This window comes from Salvelinus sp. IW2-2015, linkage group LG10 (assembly GCF_002910315.2).
Source record: "Salvelinus sp. IW2-2015 linkage group LG10, ASM291031v2, whole genome shotgun sequence".
Taxonomy (NCBI): Eukaryota; Metazoa; Chordata; class Actinopteri; order Salmoniformes; family Salmonidae; genus Salvelinus; species Salvelinus sp. IW2-2015.
Window position 1 is genome coordinate 7,187,077 of NC_036850.1, and position 17,096 is coordinate 7,204,172.

General features: G+C 41.4%; 1 protein-coding gene across 3 annotated transcripts in view; it reads right to left on the minus strand.

Moving 5' to 3' along the window:
• The window catches only part of LOC111969232 (anoctamin-1), a 54,126-nt gene that overhangs the window by 4,523 nt on the left and 32,507 nt on the right, over positions 1–17,096 (minus strand). For all 3 annotated transcript variants that reach the window (XM_070445351.1, XM_070445352.1, XM_023995240.2), the window contains exons 9-23: positions 17,039–17,080; positions 13,957–14,021; positions 13,653–13,787; positions 12,612–12,772; positions 10,689–10,771; positions 9,166–9,237; positions 8,076–8,150; positions 5,412–5,613; positions 5,024–5,135; positions 4,775–4,832; positions 4,276–4,376; positions 3,944–4,086; positions 1,822–1,974; positions 1,240–1,292; positions 914–1,098 (exon numbers count right to left, since the gene is read on the minus strand). In XM_070445351.1, coding sequence (XP_070301452.1) covers positions 914–1,098; positions 1,240–1,292; positions 1,822–1,974; positions 3,944–4,086; positions 4,276–4,376; positions 4,775–4,832; positions 5,024–5,135; positions 5,412–5,613; positions 8,076–8,150; positions 9,166–9,237; positions 10,689–10,771; positions 12,612–12,772; positions 13,653–13,787; positions 13,957–14,021; positions 17,039–17,080 — 1,640 coding nt within the window. The remainder of the gene's footprint in view (positions 1–913; positions 1,099–1,239; positions 1,293–1,821; positions 1,975–3,943; positions 4,087–4,275; positions 4,377–4,774; positions 4,833–5,023; positions 5,136–5,411; positions 5,614–8,075; positions 8,151–9,165; positions 9,238–10,688; positions 10,772–12,611; positions 12,773–13,652; positions 13,788–13,956; positions 14,022–17,038; positions 17,081–17,096) is intronic.

Here is a 17,096-nt window from a genome sequence, read left to right on the forward strand (position 1 = left end):
ATCTGGTGGCAGTTGTGAAAAAAGWCATTAGTTGGAAGAGTTGCAGAGTTTACTTTAATCATGTAGCAACCAAAAAAGTCAAAATATATTTTATATTTTAGATTCTTCAAATAGCCACCCTTTGCATTGATGACATCTTCGCACACTCTTTTGATTTTGATTTGTTTAACACTTTTTTGGTTACTACATGAATCCATATGTGTTATTTCATAGTTTTGATGTCGTCACTATTATTCTTCACTGTAGAAAATATTTTAAATAAAGAAAAACCCTTGAAAGAGTAGGTGTTCTAAAACTTTTGACCAATAGTGTATGAAAAAAAAGACAAAAGTTACTATAGATTGCCATAGAYTCTGTTAATTGCCCAAATTATTGAAGACTCCRGTTACTTTGGTAAATTACCGTTAGCTTTGGTCAATAGCGGCCATATTGTTTTAATTACTAGTCTGGAACATATTACGTTGAGCCCTTTCGTGCAAGTTTCGTGCAGATCAATCATTCTGTGCTAGAGGCGTAGCGTTTTTTGTGTTTTTCACAACATTCAAAATGGTGGAAAATCCATCATGGTGGACCTTATGGGTCGCTGAGGCAAACATTTTACTTGTGAGGAGAGAGACCTACAGTATGTAGCAAATTTMATGACATTATGCCAAACAGAGTGAGGAGCGTGACCTTTCAAAGTTGTCATTTTCAATCGCTTGTTATAGCACTACCATCTGGCCAATCACTGTCATTWTGTAAATATCGKACCTCTATGGCAAGACATCATTCACCCAAGTTTCGTCAAAATTGGTCCAGTGGTGTCTGAGATATCGCGTGTGACGTACGCACGTACACACGTACGGACGGAGACAGATTCATAGYCCCCTTCCTGATTTCATCGAGGGGGACAATAATATTTTGAATGTCTTACCTGCATATCTGCACTTCATACCCCAGGTGCATAGGCTGCAGAGGGGCAGTGCCAGGCTGGAAGTCACTGACGTTGAAGTAGGACAGAGTGTGGTTGACAAAGCCATGCATGGAACCATCAGGGCTGTACATGTATTGGTAGACTAGTCGAGGGATGAAGTCTGACGTAAAGGAAATCACAAACGCCTGGAGAGAGCAGACAGAGGAGAGGGGAGAGGTGTTATGACCAAAATTATCTTCAAATGTCAACATTGTATAATCTTGATGACAGACCTGGAAATAATGAGCACTTTAAATGTTTTTATTCATGTGAAGGTATGTACTTACATTTACAATGACTGCTACTTTGCTGAGCCCTCTCAGAAGATTATACCAGATGCCTGAGAGAAGAAATAAGATATGGAGATTTGCCCGAAACACCAATAACTGGGTAGACAAGCGGGCTTTATATATACCTACTTTAATTAAACATGGTAGATGCAATGGTTTATTAATTGGTTGAAAAAATTTATTATGGTCACACCATAAATGTGACCCACCAGAAAAACAATGACAAAAATAAATGTATATCCCATTGATAGTCACTGAATGGATATAATGATAAGGGGTTTTAAGGATCATTCGATTTTACTGCATTATTGTAGTATAAAAATGTATTGCATTCAAACCAAATAGCCACAGTATTTGGTCAAAGTCAGAGACTGACTCAATGATGTAATCACACAAACATTTGTGAGGGACCTGTGTTTTCAGATGGGAAACTCCTGCTACCTATTTCAATTTGGTATCTATCATGTAGGGCCAATTCTGGGAATCTCCAATTAAGTCAAATTCAATTTGAAAAGTGGAAGAAAGGTTATTATAACATCAATAGACCAGTGCTGTTAAAGTGTGGAGATTGAAACCTACCAATGTCTTTGGCTCTGGCTGCAATGGGCCTCCTGACCTCTGTGACAAACTTCTTAGCATCGAGACGGATCTCGATGATGTTGTTGAGCAGAGCAAAGAGTGGCGCCAAGGGAAAGGAGGCCACAAACAGGGTCACCATCCCAAACTGGATGACTGCGAGTTAAAAAACAAAACAGATATATTCAAGTGGCCATTATGACCACAAGGAAATCAACACAAAGCATGCTGGGTAGATTAACTCTCAAATTAGATGACTGGAGCACGAGTATAGAGGGAAGTGGAAAGAGGAGCACAAGCCTAAAATAATCTACTTCTAATACCATACTACGCTATATATGTGTTTCCATTTTTCCATTTGAAATACACAGTACATACTACAAGGAGAACATATGAGAGATGTCTAAGCAAAAATGAATGAGATGGTGGAATGAGGGCACGCCATGTTCCTGCACTTGCTTTCGGATGGCCACAGTCAGAAACTTTACTGAAATGTATTGGGTAAAACTTCCAGAGATCCAATCCAAAAACTTTTTTTTTTTTTATGTGCCCACTTCACACTCTGAATGGGTTCAAACACTCTGGCCTTTTGTACCTGCATCCATATATTAATCCTAGCTGGTTTYCAGTTGAGTACCCTTGAAAAAGCCACTTAAACAGGCATGCCTAAAAACCTAAAGATGGACTGAATCTTTGAGTCGGTGTAGATAGGACTGCTATGCCACAACAATATGACTGTGCTTCTATRGCTGCTACCCAGACATGAACAATTTCTAGTTGATAAAGTTCTACGGTATAACTAGTATAAATAACAACTAGACATACTGAACCTGGAATCATCACCATAATCCTTCTTTATGGCTTCTGTGTATCAGGGTATGGTCATGGAACTGCATTATCAACACTTTTGTTCAAAATACTGTGAATGAATTCCATACAGTAATTATTCATGGTTTATCCACTGCACGGATAGTGAGAGGGAGCAGTAATATTTCTCATGACTGATGTGGTGTGGGAAAAGGAAAKGGAAAGGGTATACCTAGTCAGTTTTACAACTGAAATGTGTCTTTCGCAATGCCTTAATCGACATCTACGTCATCGGCGCCCRGGGAACAATGGGTTAACTGCCTTGCTCAGGGGCAGAACGACAKATTTTTACCTTGTCAGCTCAGGGATTCGATCCAGCAACCTTTTGGTTACTGGCCCAACGCTCCTGGTATACAGTWAGTAATGTAGTAGTATAAGTACGTTATGGCACAGATGTACAGACGTTTGAGGTTTGCCCCCATCTTCGTCTTACACAATGTCTCTTTTCAATGTACATGCTGTAGGGATTGTCCGGGTTATTCAGTCTGATGCTGCAAGGAAAGAAGCCGCTGATAAAGACATCTAAGGACTAAAGTAAAATCAGGTCAACTAAATCCACTTATGCTGATTACGTGGGCATTATAGACAGAATGGTTCTCTGCTTCTCCACTGAAGATTATCTCATGCAGAGAATATGCATTTTTAGAAAGGGTTCCACATCGGAGGTTTTACAACTAATCAGGATCTAATACCGTGAGCGGCATGAAGTAACATGTCTTATCGTTAAATCAAATGTCACGCTCTGCTGTCGATGAAGGGATTACTGCGTAAAGAGAAGTGGTTACTGAGGATAACATTTTCTGGCTTGCTAATTCCAGTAATCAGTGACATTTATAAAAGTTGCCAATTTCATACAAACATGGTTGTATCGTCCCTGCCTAAAAMCCCCCCACAAAGACCTGACCTCAATAGCAAGAGCTTAAAAGATAAAAATAATTGGTAAACTAATGTACACGCTACATTAGTTGACTAATTATGTATGTCGTGCACAGTACATTAGAAGTAATTCATTGGCAGCAATTAGTTGACCTTAAAAGGGAAAAGCCAATCAGACGTGCTTATCACACCCCTAGAATTAAATAGTATATCTATGATCTCTATGATCCTTTGCGCCAAATCTCTACTCACGGCACACTGCAGTAGTTAATTTTCCTTCTGTCTAATGTGATAAGGAGAATTTGGAATAGGGTGGCCTGAGTGCGGCTGATCCTCAGTAAGCTGTCAGGAGCTTTACTGGACAGACTGACATATGACTCACTCATCTCCATGTACTCTGGGCTGAGGCCCACGAAGGGACCCAAGAAGTGGTCCTTCTCATGACGCTGTAGGGTCATGTTATAGTCCTCCTGCTGCTGAGAGTCCATGTCAGACTTCCGTTGCCTGATCAGCTTCTTGATTTTACTGTAGCGAGCAGAGAAAAKAAATGGTAGTAATATGAGCCTGAGCATCTTTCTTTTAGTGCTTGTGTGTTTGCGTGTGTGTATGTGTGCCCGCATGTGTGTGTGAGTGGGTGTGGTGTGTGTGAGTGGGTGTGTGATTATGTCCTAGTTTCATCCAGACAGTATGGCACCTGCTCTGTACTGTACTTACGGGATGCCGATTTCAAACAGATTGTTCTGGATGAGCTGTTTGCCCAGCATGGTGATGCAGAGCTGAATACACAGCTCCATCAGACAACCTGCGTGGGCACACTGGTGTACAGACGAGACAGCAGTCAACCCAGTCAGACACACAGATAACAGAGGTAATCTCCATCTAACAGACTGGAAGGGCTAGCCTATAATTGTTACACTTCTGCTTTCTCTGATAGGTTGGTGAGCTTTGATGCTATCTACAATGCCAATTGTCTTTAGGATAGGGCTCAAGGGAACCAGGCCTGGAACCTATACAACTGCCCTGGGATACCTATAGAGGATCTTGTCCCTGTTACTTCGTAAATAAGGGAGGGTTATAACCATTACAGCATATGGTAATATTTCCATTGATTATCCAGCATTGAATCATGAAGCATTTGGACTTATTTTGGTCAACATTTAAAGGCATTCTGGTCAATGTTTAAAGATAAACAAAGACGAACACAGTTGATTACCTCCTCCATCCTGTATGACCCGATAACATACACATAGTCCCCAGGACGCCCAACCATTCTGTGGACATACAGGTTGAAAAAAGGCAACATTCATTGGCCACTATCCTTAAGAGGTGTAAAACACAATAAAAAACAAATGATTAAACATAATCCGGTTTTATGGTGAAAGTGTATCAATGGCGGATATCTGCTAAGATGTTTGAGTTGTGGAGAGGCTTATTAGTCAAATAGAGTAGAAGAAAGTTCAACCTGCCCCTGAAGAAGGCCAGGTAGACGATGGGGGAGAAGGCATTGGCAAACTTCAGAACAAAGGTCTTGATTATCAGCCTCTCCTCAAAACTCTTGTCAGTCTTTGGCACCTCTGAGAATACAAACACAATGAGTTAATATCACCTGATTGATAAAAAACTGAAGAGGATTCAGTGATCAAGGGGGTTATAATCCAGAACTGTAGTTTTTGTAGCCGACACCGAAAAGTAGTTGAGAAAGGTAGTTATAAATGTATTAAAACTGGGTAAATACTGTCAATACAGATATCACTCCCGGATAGACTGCAGGGCCTAATACACAGGGTGAGCTTTGCTAATATGGTATTGTTGTGTGATCACAGCATCCTTTTCATAGTTGAGGGACTAACCAAGAAGAGTGAGCCAGCGAGCTAAGGCACCGTAGACCTCATCCATGATGATGATAATCACCAGGTTGATGACAGCAGCCGTGCCCTTGACAGTTGCCCGGATGTTGGTGCGAGCCGTGGGATTGGAGCTCATGTGTAAGGCAGCCCTGATGGAGATTCTGTACAGGATGACCCCGAACACTACGACAAAGGTCACACCAACCTGCAGAGGAGACAAGAGAAGACAAACTTCGACTTCATGAGCTGTTTAAGACCAGCACCACACCCTAATAAGGTATATATTTTTTTTAGCTTAATCATATCACAAATCAACTTTTACCAGTTGAATGTAAACACAAATAAAATACATTTTTGTATTTCAATGTTTCTAAAATATTGTGTTAAAATATGCTAATTATATACTGAATTAAATATGCACATATTTGCATACCATTAAAATGCACTTTTCTGGACACTGGATGATGTCAGCCTAAATATTTTTGTTTCATTTTGTCAAGACACTCCATGACTGGACTTGTCCAGAGCAGATTGTGGATAATACTTTTTTTCAGCTTTCAATCTGTAAAATACTAAAGAAGAATTAGCACTGAATTATCACAGTGAATTATTGTAATGTTTGTTTATGTGTCAATTAATCCCATAAGGGATGGGTTGCCAACTGGCGATTTGACACGAAAATACATTTAATTCATTCATTCATTCATATACAGTGCCTTCGGAAAGTATTCAGATCCCTTGACTTTTTCTACGTTACAGCCTTATTCTAAAATTGATTAAATAAAAAAAAATCCTCAGGAATCTACACACAATACCTCATAATGACAAAGCGATAACAAGTTGAGAAATTTTGAAAATTTATAAAAATAAAAGTATTCAGACACTTTGCTATGAGACTCGAAATTGAGCTGAGCTGCATCCTGTTTCCATTGATCATCCCTGAGATGTTTCTACAACTTAACTGGAGTCCACCTGTGGTAAATTCAATTGATTGAACATGATTTGGAAAGGCACACACCTGTCTATATAAGGTCCCACAGTTGACAGTGCATGTCAGAGCAAACACCAAGCCATGTGGTCGAAGGAATTGTCTGTAGAGCTCCGAGACAGGATTGTGTCGAGGCACAGATTTGGGGTAGGGTACCAAAACATTTCTGAATCATTGAAGGTCTCCAAGAACACAGTGGCCTCCATCATTCTTAAATGGAAGAAGTTTGGAACTACCAAGATTCTTCCTAGAGCTGGCCGCCCGGCCAAACAAAGTAATTGGGGAAGAAGGGCCTTGGTCCGGGAGGTGATCAAGAACCCGATGGTCACTCTGACAGAGCTCCAGAGTACCTCTGTGGAGATGGGACAACCTTCCAGAATTAGAACCATCTCTGCAGCACTCCACCAAGCCACACCTCAGTAAAATGCACATGACAGCCCGCTTGGAGTTTGCCAAAAGGCACCTAAAGGATCTCAGACCATGAGAAACAACATTCTCTGGTCTGATGAAGCCAAGATTCAACTAATTGGCCTGAATACCAAGCGTCACGTCTGGAGAAAACCTGGCACCATCCCTATGGTGAAGCATGGTGGTGGAAGCATCATACTGTGGGCATGTTTTTCAGCTGCAGGGACTGGGAAACTAGTCAGGATCAAGGCAAAGATGAACAGAGCAAAGTACAGAGATATCCTTGATGAAAACCTGCTTCAGAGTGTTCAGGACCTCAGACTGAGGCGAAGGTTCACCTTCCAACAGGACAACGACCCTAAGCACACAGCCAAGACAACGCAGGAGTGGCATTGGGACAAGTCTCTGAATGTCCTTGAGTGGCTCAGCCAGAGCCCGGACTTGAACCCAATCCAACATCTCTGGAGAGACCGGAAAATATCTGTGCAGCAACGCTCCCCATCCAACCTGACAGAGCTTGAGAGGATCTGCAAAGAGGAATGGGAGAAACTCCCCAAATACAGGTGTTCCAAGCTTGTAGCTTCATACCCAAGAAGACTCAATGCTGTAGTTGCTACTCAAAGGTGCTTCAACAAAGTACTGAGTAAAGTGTCTGAATACTTATATAAATGTATATCATTATTTTTTATTTTTTATAAATTAACACATATTTCTGCCCCAGAATCTCCCATAAATGTTCAATTGGGTTGACATCTGGTGACTGAGACGGCCATGGCATACATTGTTTTCATGATCAACAAACCATTGTGACCACTCGTGCCCTGTGGATGGGGGCATTGTCATCCTATGGGGGCATTTCTATGGTAGCCAAAATAATACATGACCCTAAGCATGATGGGATTGCTTAATTAACTCAGAAATCACACCTGTGTGGAAGCATCTGCTTTCAATATACTTTGTATCCCTCATTTACTTAAGTGTTTCCATTATTCTGGCAGTTACCTGTAGGCCTAATTGTGTGTGTGTGTGTGTGTGTGTGTGTGTGTGTGTGTGTGTGTGTTGTGTGTGTGTGTGTGTGTGTGTGTGTGTGTGTGTGTGTGTGTGTGGTGTGTGTGTGTGTGTGTGTGTGTGCTGTGTGTGTGGGGGTTTTGGTGTGTGTGTGTGTGTGTGTACAGAAGATCTGCATAGCTTTCAATTGCCAGACTAGTGACGTCCCTGTATCTAATACCAGAGACTAACGAGCCATGTGGGCCCTGGGCACATCAACTTACCATAAAAAGCATAGTGAAAAGTCCCGTCATATATGCTGGTGCACGGTCTGTACATGTCAGTTTCACTTTTTTATCCTGAAACAGAGTAATTAATACATAATCAAGTGAGAAATAAGAGCAAACGTAAAGAAGCAAAGAAGCAGTAGTATCTGTCTGACAGCGACCGTGACCTCAGCAGTGATTGCTTACGCTGACACAGCCCTTTTCAAACAAGTCTGAGGGACTCTCGCCCCGAGCGGACTGACGCCGCTCCAATCAAGCACACATAATGGGAGCTTCCGGACACGTAACTGTGCAGTCAAATCACATCTCAATGTGTATAAAAAAAAAGAGGGCCAGCGACTTCAGACCGTGTTTCCAGATGAGCAAGGGAAAGTAATGACCCCTTCGAGGTCTGATGAGAAAGGAGCTGACATGCCTGAGCTGCAGTTTTGCTGCTGAACAGAGAAAGCCAGACATAAACAACCACCCTGGCATGTGTTGATATCCAACATGTGCTAACTGTTGTTATGCAGCAGTACATAGAGACAGCAAAGGTTGTTCATCTTACAATAGACTGCAGAGCATCCAAGTAATACAAGAGTTGATAGCTATATCTGAGGGTGGGGGTATGGGTTGTGGACAATTCCAGGATACATTATATTTTACAGCCTAGGAGAAGTGACAGTGACAGTAGAATTGAGGTAATCGATATAGGAGTCCAACTTTAGATTGGCATGCTTCTGTGACATTAAATCAAGTTCCGGACTGTGACTACGTTGATAACGTTACAATGGTGGAGTTGACGTGAGAACAAAAAGTGGAGGCGACAAATGCCATGTGTGTAGAATAGAGAGAGGGGAGAAGCACTCTGTGTGCTTCTATTACGATGGTTCCAGTCCCCATCTCTGACACTATAAATCAAGCGCACCAGCGYAACAGACACTTGATGCAGCAAAATAATAGACATACACTGAACACATGAATAATCTTCAATAATTTATTTATTCTATGCACGGATGCATACATAGAATAAATAAATGATTGAATAATATTGATAGTGTGTTGTTTAACAGCCCACCAAGAGGCACAGACATAGGACAAGGCTTACCTTGGGAGACATATCCTGTTTCTTCAGGGTCTTCTGCATGACTTGGATCTCATACTCAGCCCTATGGTGGCCCTAGGGGGGGACAGATACACATGAATTAACATGCTCGTCCAGCGGTATCACCTTAGCGGTATCAACACATTTTCCTCAAGATGGAGGAACTGACATCATCCAGGTCTAATGCCGTTTTTMCCAGTTGTCAAGTACATAGCAACACCCACACAGAAAACTCTGTCATCTGCTAGGTGTTTCAGCTCAGTGCGGTGTGGGGTACCACCACCGAYATTTCTAGCATACAGGAGGAAATGTGTGACAGAACAATGTTAGGAGCACAGTATCTGTAAGAGGGGATGCGGGCTTTCAAAAATGGGTTTGGCATTCATGCATTTGGAAATGTTTACTTCATTCTGATAAGGACACCTACTAGAATACCTCTACGGGTTATATTCGTTATCTTGCCTGTCTACTTAACAACCATACCCCCATCTACCAGTCACCATAAACAGTCATTGCAGTCATTTGATATTAAACAGAAGCAAAGCCCATATCTGTGCGAGCAGACAGAAACAGAGAAGGTAAAGCGAGTGTCTTTTTGTTTTAACCATCACTGACATGCAAAGAGCCAAGGGAGAACCACAGCAGTCAGTCACAAAACACAGTTTACCAGATACCCTGGTGGTAAGGCAGGTAGAAGGGAAACAATTGCTACCATCAGGAGGTGCTGCCTAGTGCCTAAATGTTTTTAAAAAAAGACGAGGACAGAGGATGTTAAGAAGCACCTTAGTGTGTGTGAGAGAGAGAGAGAGAGAGAGAGAGCAGATATTCCTTTTATATTTAGACAAAAAAATGCCTTCTTTATGCTGCCTCTTCATTATATCTAGAAAGGGGTGGGGGTAGAAAACGTGGTACATTAAATTCTGCCTCAAGACCTAGTCATTGTTGCGGTATTGTCTTGATCTTATCTCCTATTTCTTGAGTTTTATTTGATGTTTTATCTATATTATTACTTTCATCACTACACTGTTGGGAAAGAGCTCMCAAGTAAGCATTTCACTGTACTGTTTTACACCCGTTGTATCCTGTGCACGTGGCGAATAAACGTTGAAACTTGAAATGATGGCCAGGTCGCCACTAGGCTACTCCCACCCCTCACCCCTCAAAGTGGCAAATAAGGGACTGTTTGRCAGGGGGTCATATAAACAATGCCTTATTCTTTTTTTTACATACCATGATTTCTTTCTGAAATAGATAAGAGTGTTCGAGTGAAGGAGAGTGATATAAACCTTGTCGGGGGAAGTTGGTTAGTATTGAGTAACAGCAGCTGTAGAGAAAGCTGCAAGAAAATTAAGTTCACAAATAAATAAAAATCCATTTCAAACCTTGTGCATCTGCTTCAGGAACCACCATAATATAAAACATAAAAAACATGATTAAGAGGAGAAATCATTTTTCATTGTTTATTGTATCAGATGTTCTTGTCCAAATTGGTCAAAACAGGTTCCAAAACAAGGGCATAGGCTCACCTCTTCCTCTTCAAAGCCAGTCAAATCCCAGATGTAATTTAGTCTCATTTGCCTTCTCTTCCAGTGCTCCATGAACATGGCAGCTGGGAAACAAAACACAACACAAAAATCAGTCCCTCCAGGATTTTGCAATCAAAATTTGTTTAGCAAAATCAACAATAGCCAGCGTATTACGCGTAGTCTCGGAAACCAGACACTCGGCAACAGTGACCAGGGTCTGGTTTCAGTGATGGACTCTTTTGGCATAGAGGAACTCCGTCTCTGCCTACATCACTACTCTATCGTTCAGACAGAAAACTCTCCCAACAAATCACGAGGCAGACAAGTCAGAACGTCGCGATTCAAAACAAAAGTTTGAAGGCAAAACCTTTGCAGTGGTTTTAGTAAAGGTAATTGATGCAAACTAGCCACTAGTGAAATGCACTCACTAAAAATAACCTGATCTCCATCTTGCTGGCTACTATTTTGTATTTTATTAAAGTGTGACGACTGACGTCGGCAATGTTGAAGTTCCTCCATGCCCAGGGATCCCCTCCCAGGCAAACCTGAGGGCCAGGGACCCCCATCATACGTTAGCAAAGAATGTAATAATATGGCAACATATTAAAATGAATAGATTTGGGAGATCGTTTTTTATTATTTTGGCCTCCAAACATAATTGGAAGAGAAAGTGTAAACTAGCATAGCCCATTAGCTAGAAAGGTAATTCAAAACTCCTAAGAGCAGCTGTTTAAACAAAGGTTAGCCATGTGTTGGCAAAAATTCATATAGAATCAAAGAAAGCTTACCAGGAGCCAGTGGCACTAGCCACACTGTAGCCTATTCGAGGTTAAAGTCTGTCAGATACACCAGTGAGTGTAATTTGCTCCAATGAGTTTAATTTGCTCAATATTAGCAGTTGAGCAATAAAGTTGAAATCATTAGAAAGAAGAGATTGTCCTCTTTTCTATTGTACTTATGTAATTCAAAATTCCTTTATTCTGTTGTTGCTAGCGATACACTGGGAAGAAAAAAGCGCACCCCCTGCAGTACCTCCACGGACCCCTGGTTGAATACCCCTGCTACTGTGTATGCCAAAATAGTCCAACATTGAAACCAGACCCTAGGTCTAGTCACTGCCTAAGGTTTGGTTTTCGAGACTATTATGCAAGAGCTTGCAAATTTGACCAATTACTGCAATATTACCACATAAAACAGTCAAATCATTTCAGTTGTATTGCATTAAAACTGACAGATCACTGCATAACAAAGAGGACTCGCAATGTCAACCAATCACGGCACATTTACCACATAATATGGTTCAAACAAGCCACACGTCAAACTTTTTCCTTCATCAACCTATTTGTGACAAATTGGACAAAATCATTGCATATTGCAATGAACAATATTATAATTGCCGCAGTATAATCAGGCATTTTTGCCCACAAGTATTTTTTATTTATCACCACGAAATCCTGGAGGGACTGCTTAATGACTACAGTACGAGAAAGACATAGCAAAGTGAATGGACCAGGGTTTAAACTTCAAATATAGTCCAAAAGATCAACATCTCTGAAACTCAAACAGATTATGATCTTATCTCCTCTTAATATAGGAACCTACAATCCAAACCTTTACCACAATTTTAACTCAAAAGACTGTCTTCTAATGGCAACTGACACTGGTCTCCCGTGGCCCTGCACAGCCTGGTCTCATAGAATAGACGTAACATAGTAAATGTAAATCCAGGACACTCAAATTAGTATTACATGTTATGTTTGGTATGGTTACATAAGACAGATGGTTATTTAAGTAAAAAACAAAAGTAGGTTGGCTCTGAGACCAGGTTGCCCTGCAGGACTCTGCCTGGTCCTGTGGTCTGTAGCAGATGGCATTGTTTTATTGGCAGAAGATGAGAGAGAGAACATGGGAGGGATGGCTCACCCCAGAGGGCCATGAAGATGGAGAAGAAGACAGTGGCCGGGTTGTCAAAAAGATGGCTGGCCCTGGCCGTGCCGCATGCGGTCTTCAGCTTCCAGTAGCTGCAAGCGCGGTCACACAGTGGGCACATGGTGATGTTGTTTCTCGCATCACAAATCTCCATGCTGTGTGGGAGAAGAACATTTGAGGAAAACCTCAGTAAAAGTGATCTAACCATAATGATCAGCATAAACTCAGTTACCAGTTTTCGAGGCTATAGAGTCCAACAGCAACGAGGAATGAACGAATGTAGTAGTGCACAAAAAAGACTAATCCTTGCATACGCCAGTTCCCGCAAAGGTTATTATTTATCAAATTTKGAATTTGACGGGAAAGTGTGTGCGTATCTCCACGCAAATCTCAGACCATGCGTATGCACAACTTCTAGTGGTTAATCAACAGTATTGCAAGCAAATATTGTCATCATGGGAAATGGAGGTGGTTGATGAACAGTAATTATAATAATGGTAGGCTAATAACAACACAGGTCTAATGATAAAACGGATGCATTTGCCGTTGGTAAGAAGATCACATAGCAGCATTTATTTACTGCTACACAACAAATATTAAGCTACCATTCCATCGCTCATTTAATAGACAGGTAGCCTATGACAGTATGGGTAGGCTACAGTATTGCTGTGCAATAGGAGCACGACATAATGGCCTATTTAATCTCAGAGCCTTATAACAAGGCAAGAGATAGAAACACAATCATGTATTGATGAACAAAATATTGAACAACAATCCGTGTTTTGCATAGAAGTGCTGGCTGTAGGCAGCATTTACTTTAAATACCAAGAACGCACAGACTCCAAATGAAAAGCAATAACAAAACATTGCGGCATATCTATGCAAGGCAACTGTTACAACACTGTGTTTAGCAACTCTTGGGTTATTGATAAACCCTCACTAGTGCTTCCATGCCGTTAGAAATCGAAACATATTGGTGTAGTTGTACGTGTAGTTATAAGTGACGTTGTTTGTAGTTGTGGGAGGTCAGTGTACCTGGGAATGTCATTGTCCACAGTGGCACAGCCGTACAGGAACACTATGGCCCCCACTATGGCAGCAGGGATCAGCATCTGGGTGTAMACCCCCAGCCAGGCAAAGTACAGGCCAATCTTCTCCCCAAAGTACTTCCTGCAGGAGAGGAAGGAAAGCRGCACTGAGTAYATACATCAGGAATCAATTCMGRTATGGTGATTAACTAACGTTAACTCAAGCACATGATATAATGCTTTGTCTGTTTGATTGCTACAATACAGTATAGTATGTACTCTCTGCATTGTCATGTCCAGGATTCTCTCACCTGATTAACCCAATTGGTTGGTACTTGTAGAAGACACTGTAGCTTGCCCATTCTTCATACAAGATCTRAYAAGACAATAACGGGTAAAACAACATCTTTAATTAAACAAAATACTTAGAGGCAAATCCATGATGGACTTAAAAAAAATGTAATTACTATTTAATCTAGCTTCTTATCTTACTTCTGAGACTCATTATAAAACAGAGGACAAGTCGGTTTGGGCTCATAAATGATTGAAATTCATCATGCAGATTATGCATTTAAAAAATGCTGATAGGAAACGGTCAGTCCCATCACAAAGCCCTTATGAAATATTGCATGGCCGTTACTAGTCCCAGCTGTGCTGTGATCTCAATGCTATATCTGCAGCCTGAGTTTTGCCAAAGGCAAAGTACATTATGTCTGTGTGATTGAGTACATCTGCACACAGAATCAGTGCCATTAAGGCCCAGGGGCCGGTTGCATAAAACCCCTTAAGTTTATTTTCCCACGATATTTTCCCTTAAAGTTTCCTTAACTTTAGTCAGTTGCAGAACACGTTTTAAAACCTCTTAAGGATCCACCCCTTTTTTAAAATTGTTGCCAAAAATGACACCCAAATCAGGACCTGAAGCAAGGATATGCATATTCTTGATACCATTTGAAAGTAAACAAAGTAAACAAGTTTGTGGAAATGTTAAATTACTATAGGAGAATATAACACATTTGATCTGGTAAAAGATAATACAAAAAAAGAAATATGAATTTTTTGGTATTTGTTTTTGTACCATCATCTTTGAAATGCAAGAGAAAGGTCATAATGTATTATGCCAGCCCATGGGCAATTTAGATTTTGCCCACTAGATGGCAGCAGTGTATTAGCAAAGGTTTTGACTGATCCAATGAACCATTGYATTTCTGTTCAAAATGTTGTACCAAGACTGCCCAAATGTGCCTAATTGGTTTATTAATACATTTAAGTTCATAACTGTGCATTCTCCTCAAACAATAGCATGGTATTCTTCCACTGTAATGGCTACTGTAAATTGGACAACRCAGTTAGATTAACAAGAATGTAAGATTTCTGCCAATATCMGATATGTCTATGTCCTGGGAAATGTTCTTGTTACTTACAACCTCCTGCTAATCACATTAGCCTACATCAGCTCAACTATCCCGCGGGGGAACAACTGATCCTGTAGAGGTTAACATGTTAAACTCTGACCCCCTCTGGTGGCATTATCTAAATTATGCATAATAATGTATACTATTCTCATTAAGTAAAAATGGAAGAACTGTGGGAATCTGATAAAGGTGTCAGAAATAATGTTACTGGGCCTCCCGAGTGGTACAGCGGTCTAAGGCGTCACAACAGACCCGGGATCAATCCCGGGATGTGTCACAACCGGCCGTGATTGGAARTCCYATAAGGCGSCGCACAATTGGCCCAGCATCGTCTGGGTTGGGGGAAGGTTTGGCCGGAGGGGCTTTTCTTGGCTCATCACGTTCTACCGACTCCTTGTGGTGGGCCGGGAGCCTGCAGGCTGACCTTGGTCGCCAGTCGAACTGTTGGTCGCCAGTTCTGGCTGGCTTCCGGGTTATGTGGGCGGGTTTTAAGAAGCGCGGTTTGGCGGGAGAACGCATGACTCGACCTTCGCCTCCCGAGTCCGTTGGGTAGTTGCAGCGATGAGACAAAATCGAAATTGGGGAGAAAAAGGGGGTAAAAATGATATAATATATATATCTGTCTCTTATACACATCTAGATGTGTATAAGAGACAGGACCTAGACCTTTGCCTCCTGAGCCTGTTGGGGGGGTTGCAGCGATGAGACAAAATCGAAATTGGGGAGAAAAAGGGGGTAAAAATGATATAATATATATATAATACCTGTCTCTTATACACATCTAGATGTGTATAAGAGACAGGTCAATCTATCATCATTACGTCCACTCCTATTTATAGAGTTTCTCGTGATCTCGACAAAACACCTTCTGTTATGTCGTGATCATGGGATAAATAAGTTGTGATCTCGATAACGAGGGAATAATTTTTATTCCTATGTCCTCTCTGGACTTTTGTACTTAAGGGAACCACTTAAGATGTTTTATGAAACCGGGCCCAGGATCAGCATGTAGGGACAGGGTGCTGTGGTCTGCGTCGTCTGACAGGTCAAGATCATCCTTGAGCATCAAATGTTATTTAGATGACTCTTATATTGCTACTCAGTAGTCGCTAGCGTGCATCTACATGAAATTATATAAGTAMATTTCACTGTTGGTCTCATGTTGTACTCCTCTGCCTGTCAGACATGAGGTTTCACTAATAAAGTGCCATCGCTCTCAGGCAGGGAAATGGGCACCCAGGGGTCCTGCCATCAGAGTCTCACAAATATTTTTTTTTACTGAACAGTGAACTGTAGTCCCAATGGCACAGCACCAAACAGAGCTTCAGTAGGTTACCATCCTCCACCCCAATGGCTCTGTCTGTTCCCAAACAGAGCTCCCACTTTGCAAGACAAATTAGTGATGCCTGTGACTCATCATAGACCAGCGTAACACAGGACTGGAAAAACAACAAACCATGGAACAACTCATAACAACATCACCTCTAAAATGTGATCATGCCATCATCTCAAGGAGATAAGTCATTTCTGTGAAAGAGCAATCAATTTGCTCTGTGCAYGGACTACAGAAGATGGGTGGGAAAAAACATACCGCTGCCATACGGCAGCTTGGAAATTCTTTAGATTTTCTTTGCTCTGGGCTTAAATCGCTTAGATTCGACCAGACTGGTTGTTGCACAATGCTTGAKGATGGTGAAAAGGGATTATGCCTGTTGCCGTGGTGACACTTTCAATACAGTGTAATTATTCTCTAAGCCAAATGGGGCTTTTCCTCTCCATCGTTGCTGAGGGCTTGCGTTTAGACAGCATTTGAATTCTGTGCTTTAACCTTTTCAATATGCTCTGTCGCTAACGACAAGACTTTCCTGTCTTCACAATAAAATGGTTTATGATAATCGCTAACAGTGACACAAATGATGGATTAGTTGGTGATTTCATTGATTGCATATTGACATGACCGATGATTTGCTCGTCTCACCTTTCTGTCATTGGCCTCCGGCCCCAGGCCGTCAACATCCCCCTGCAAGACAAGTAAT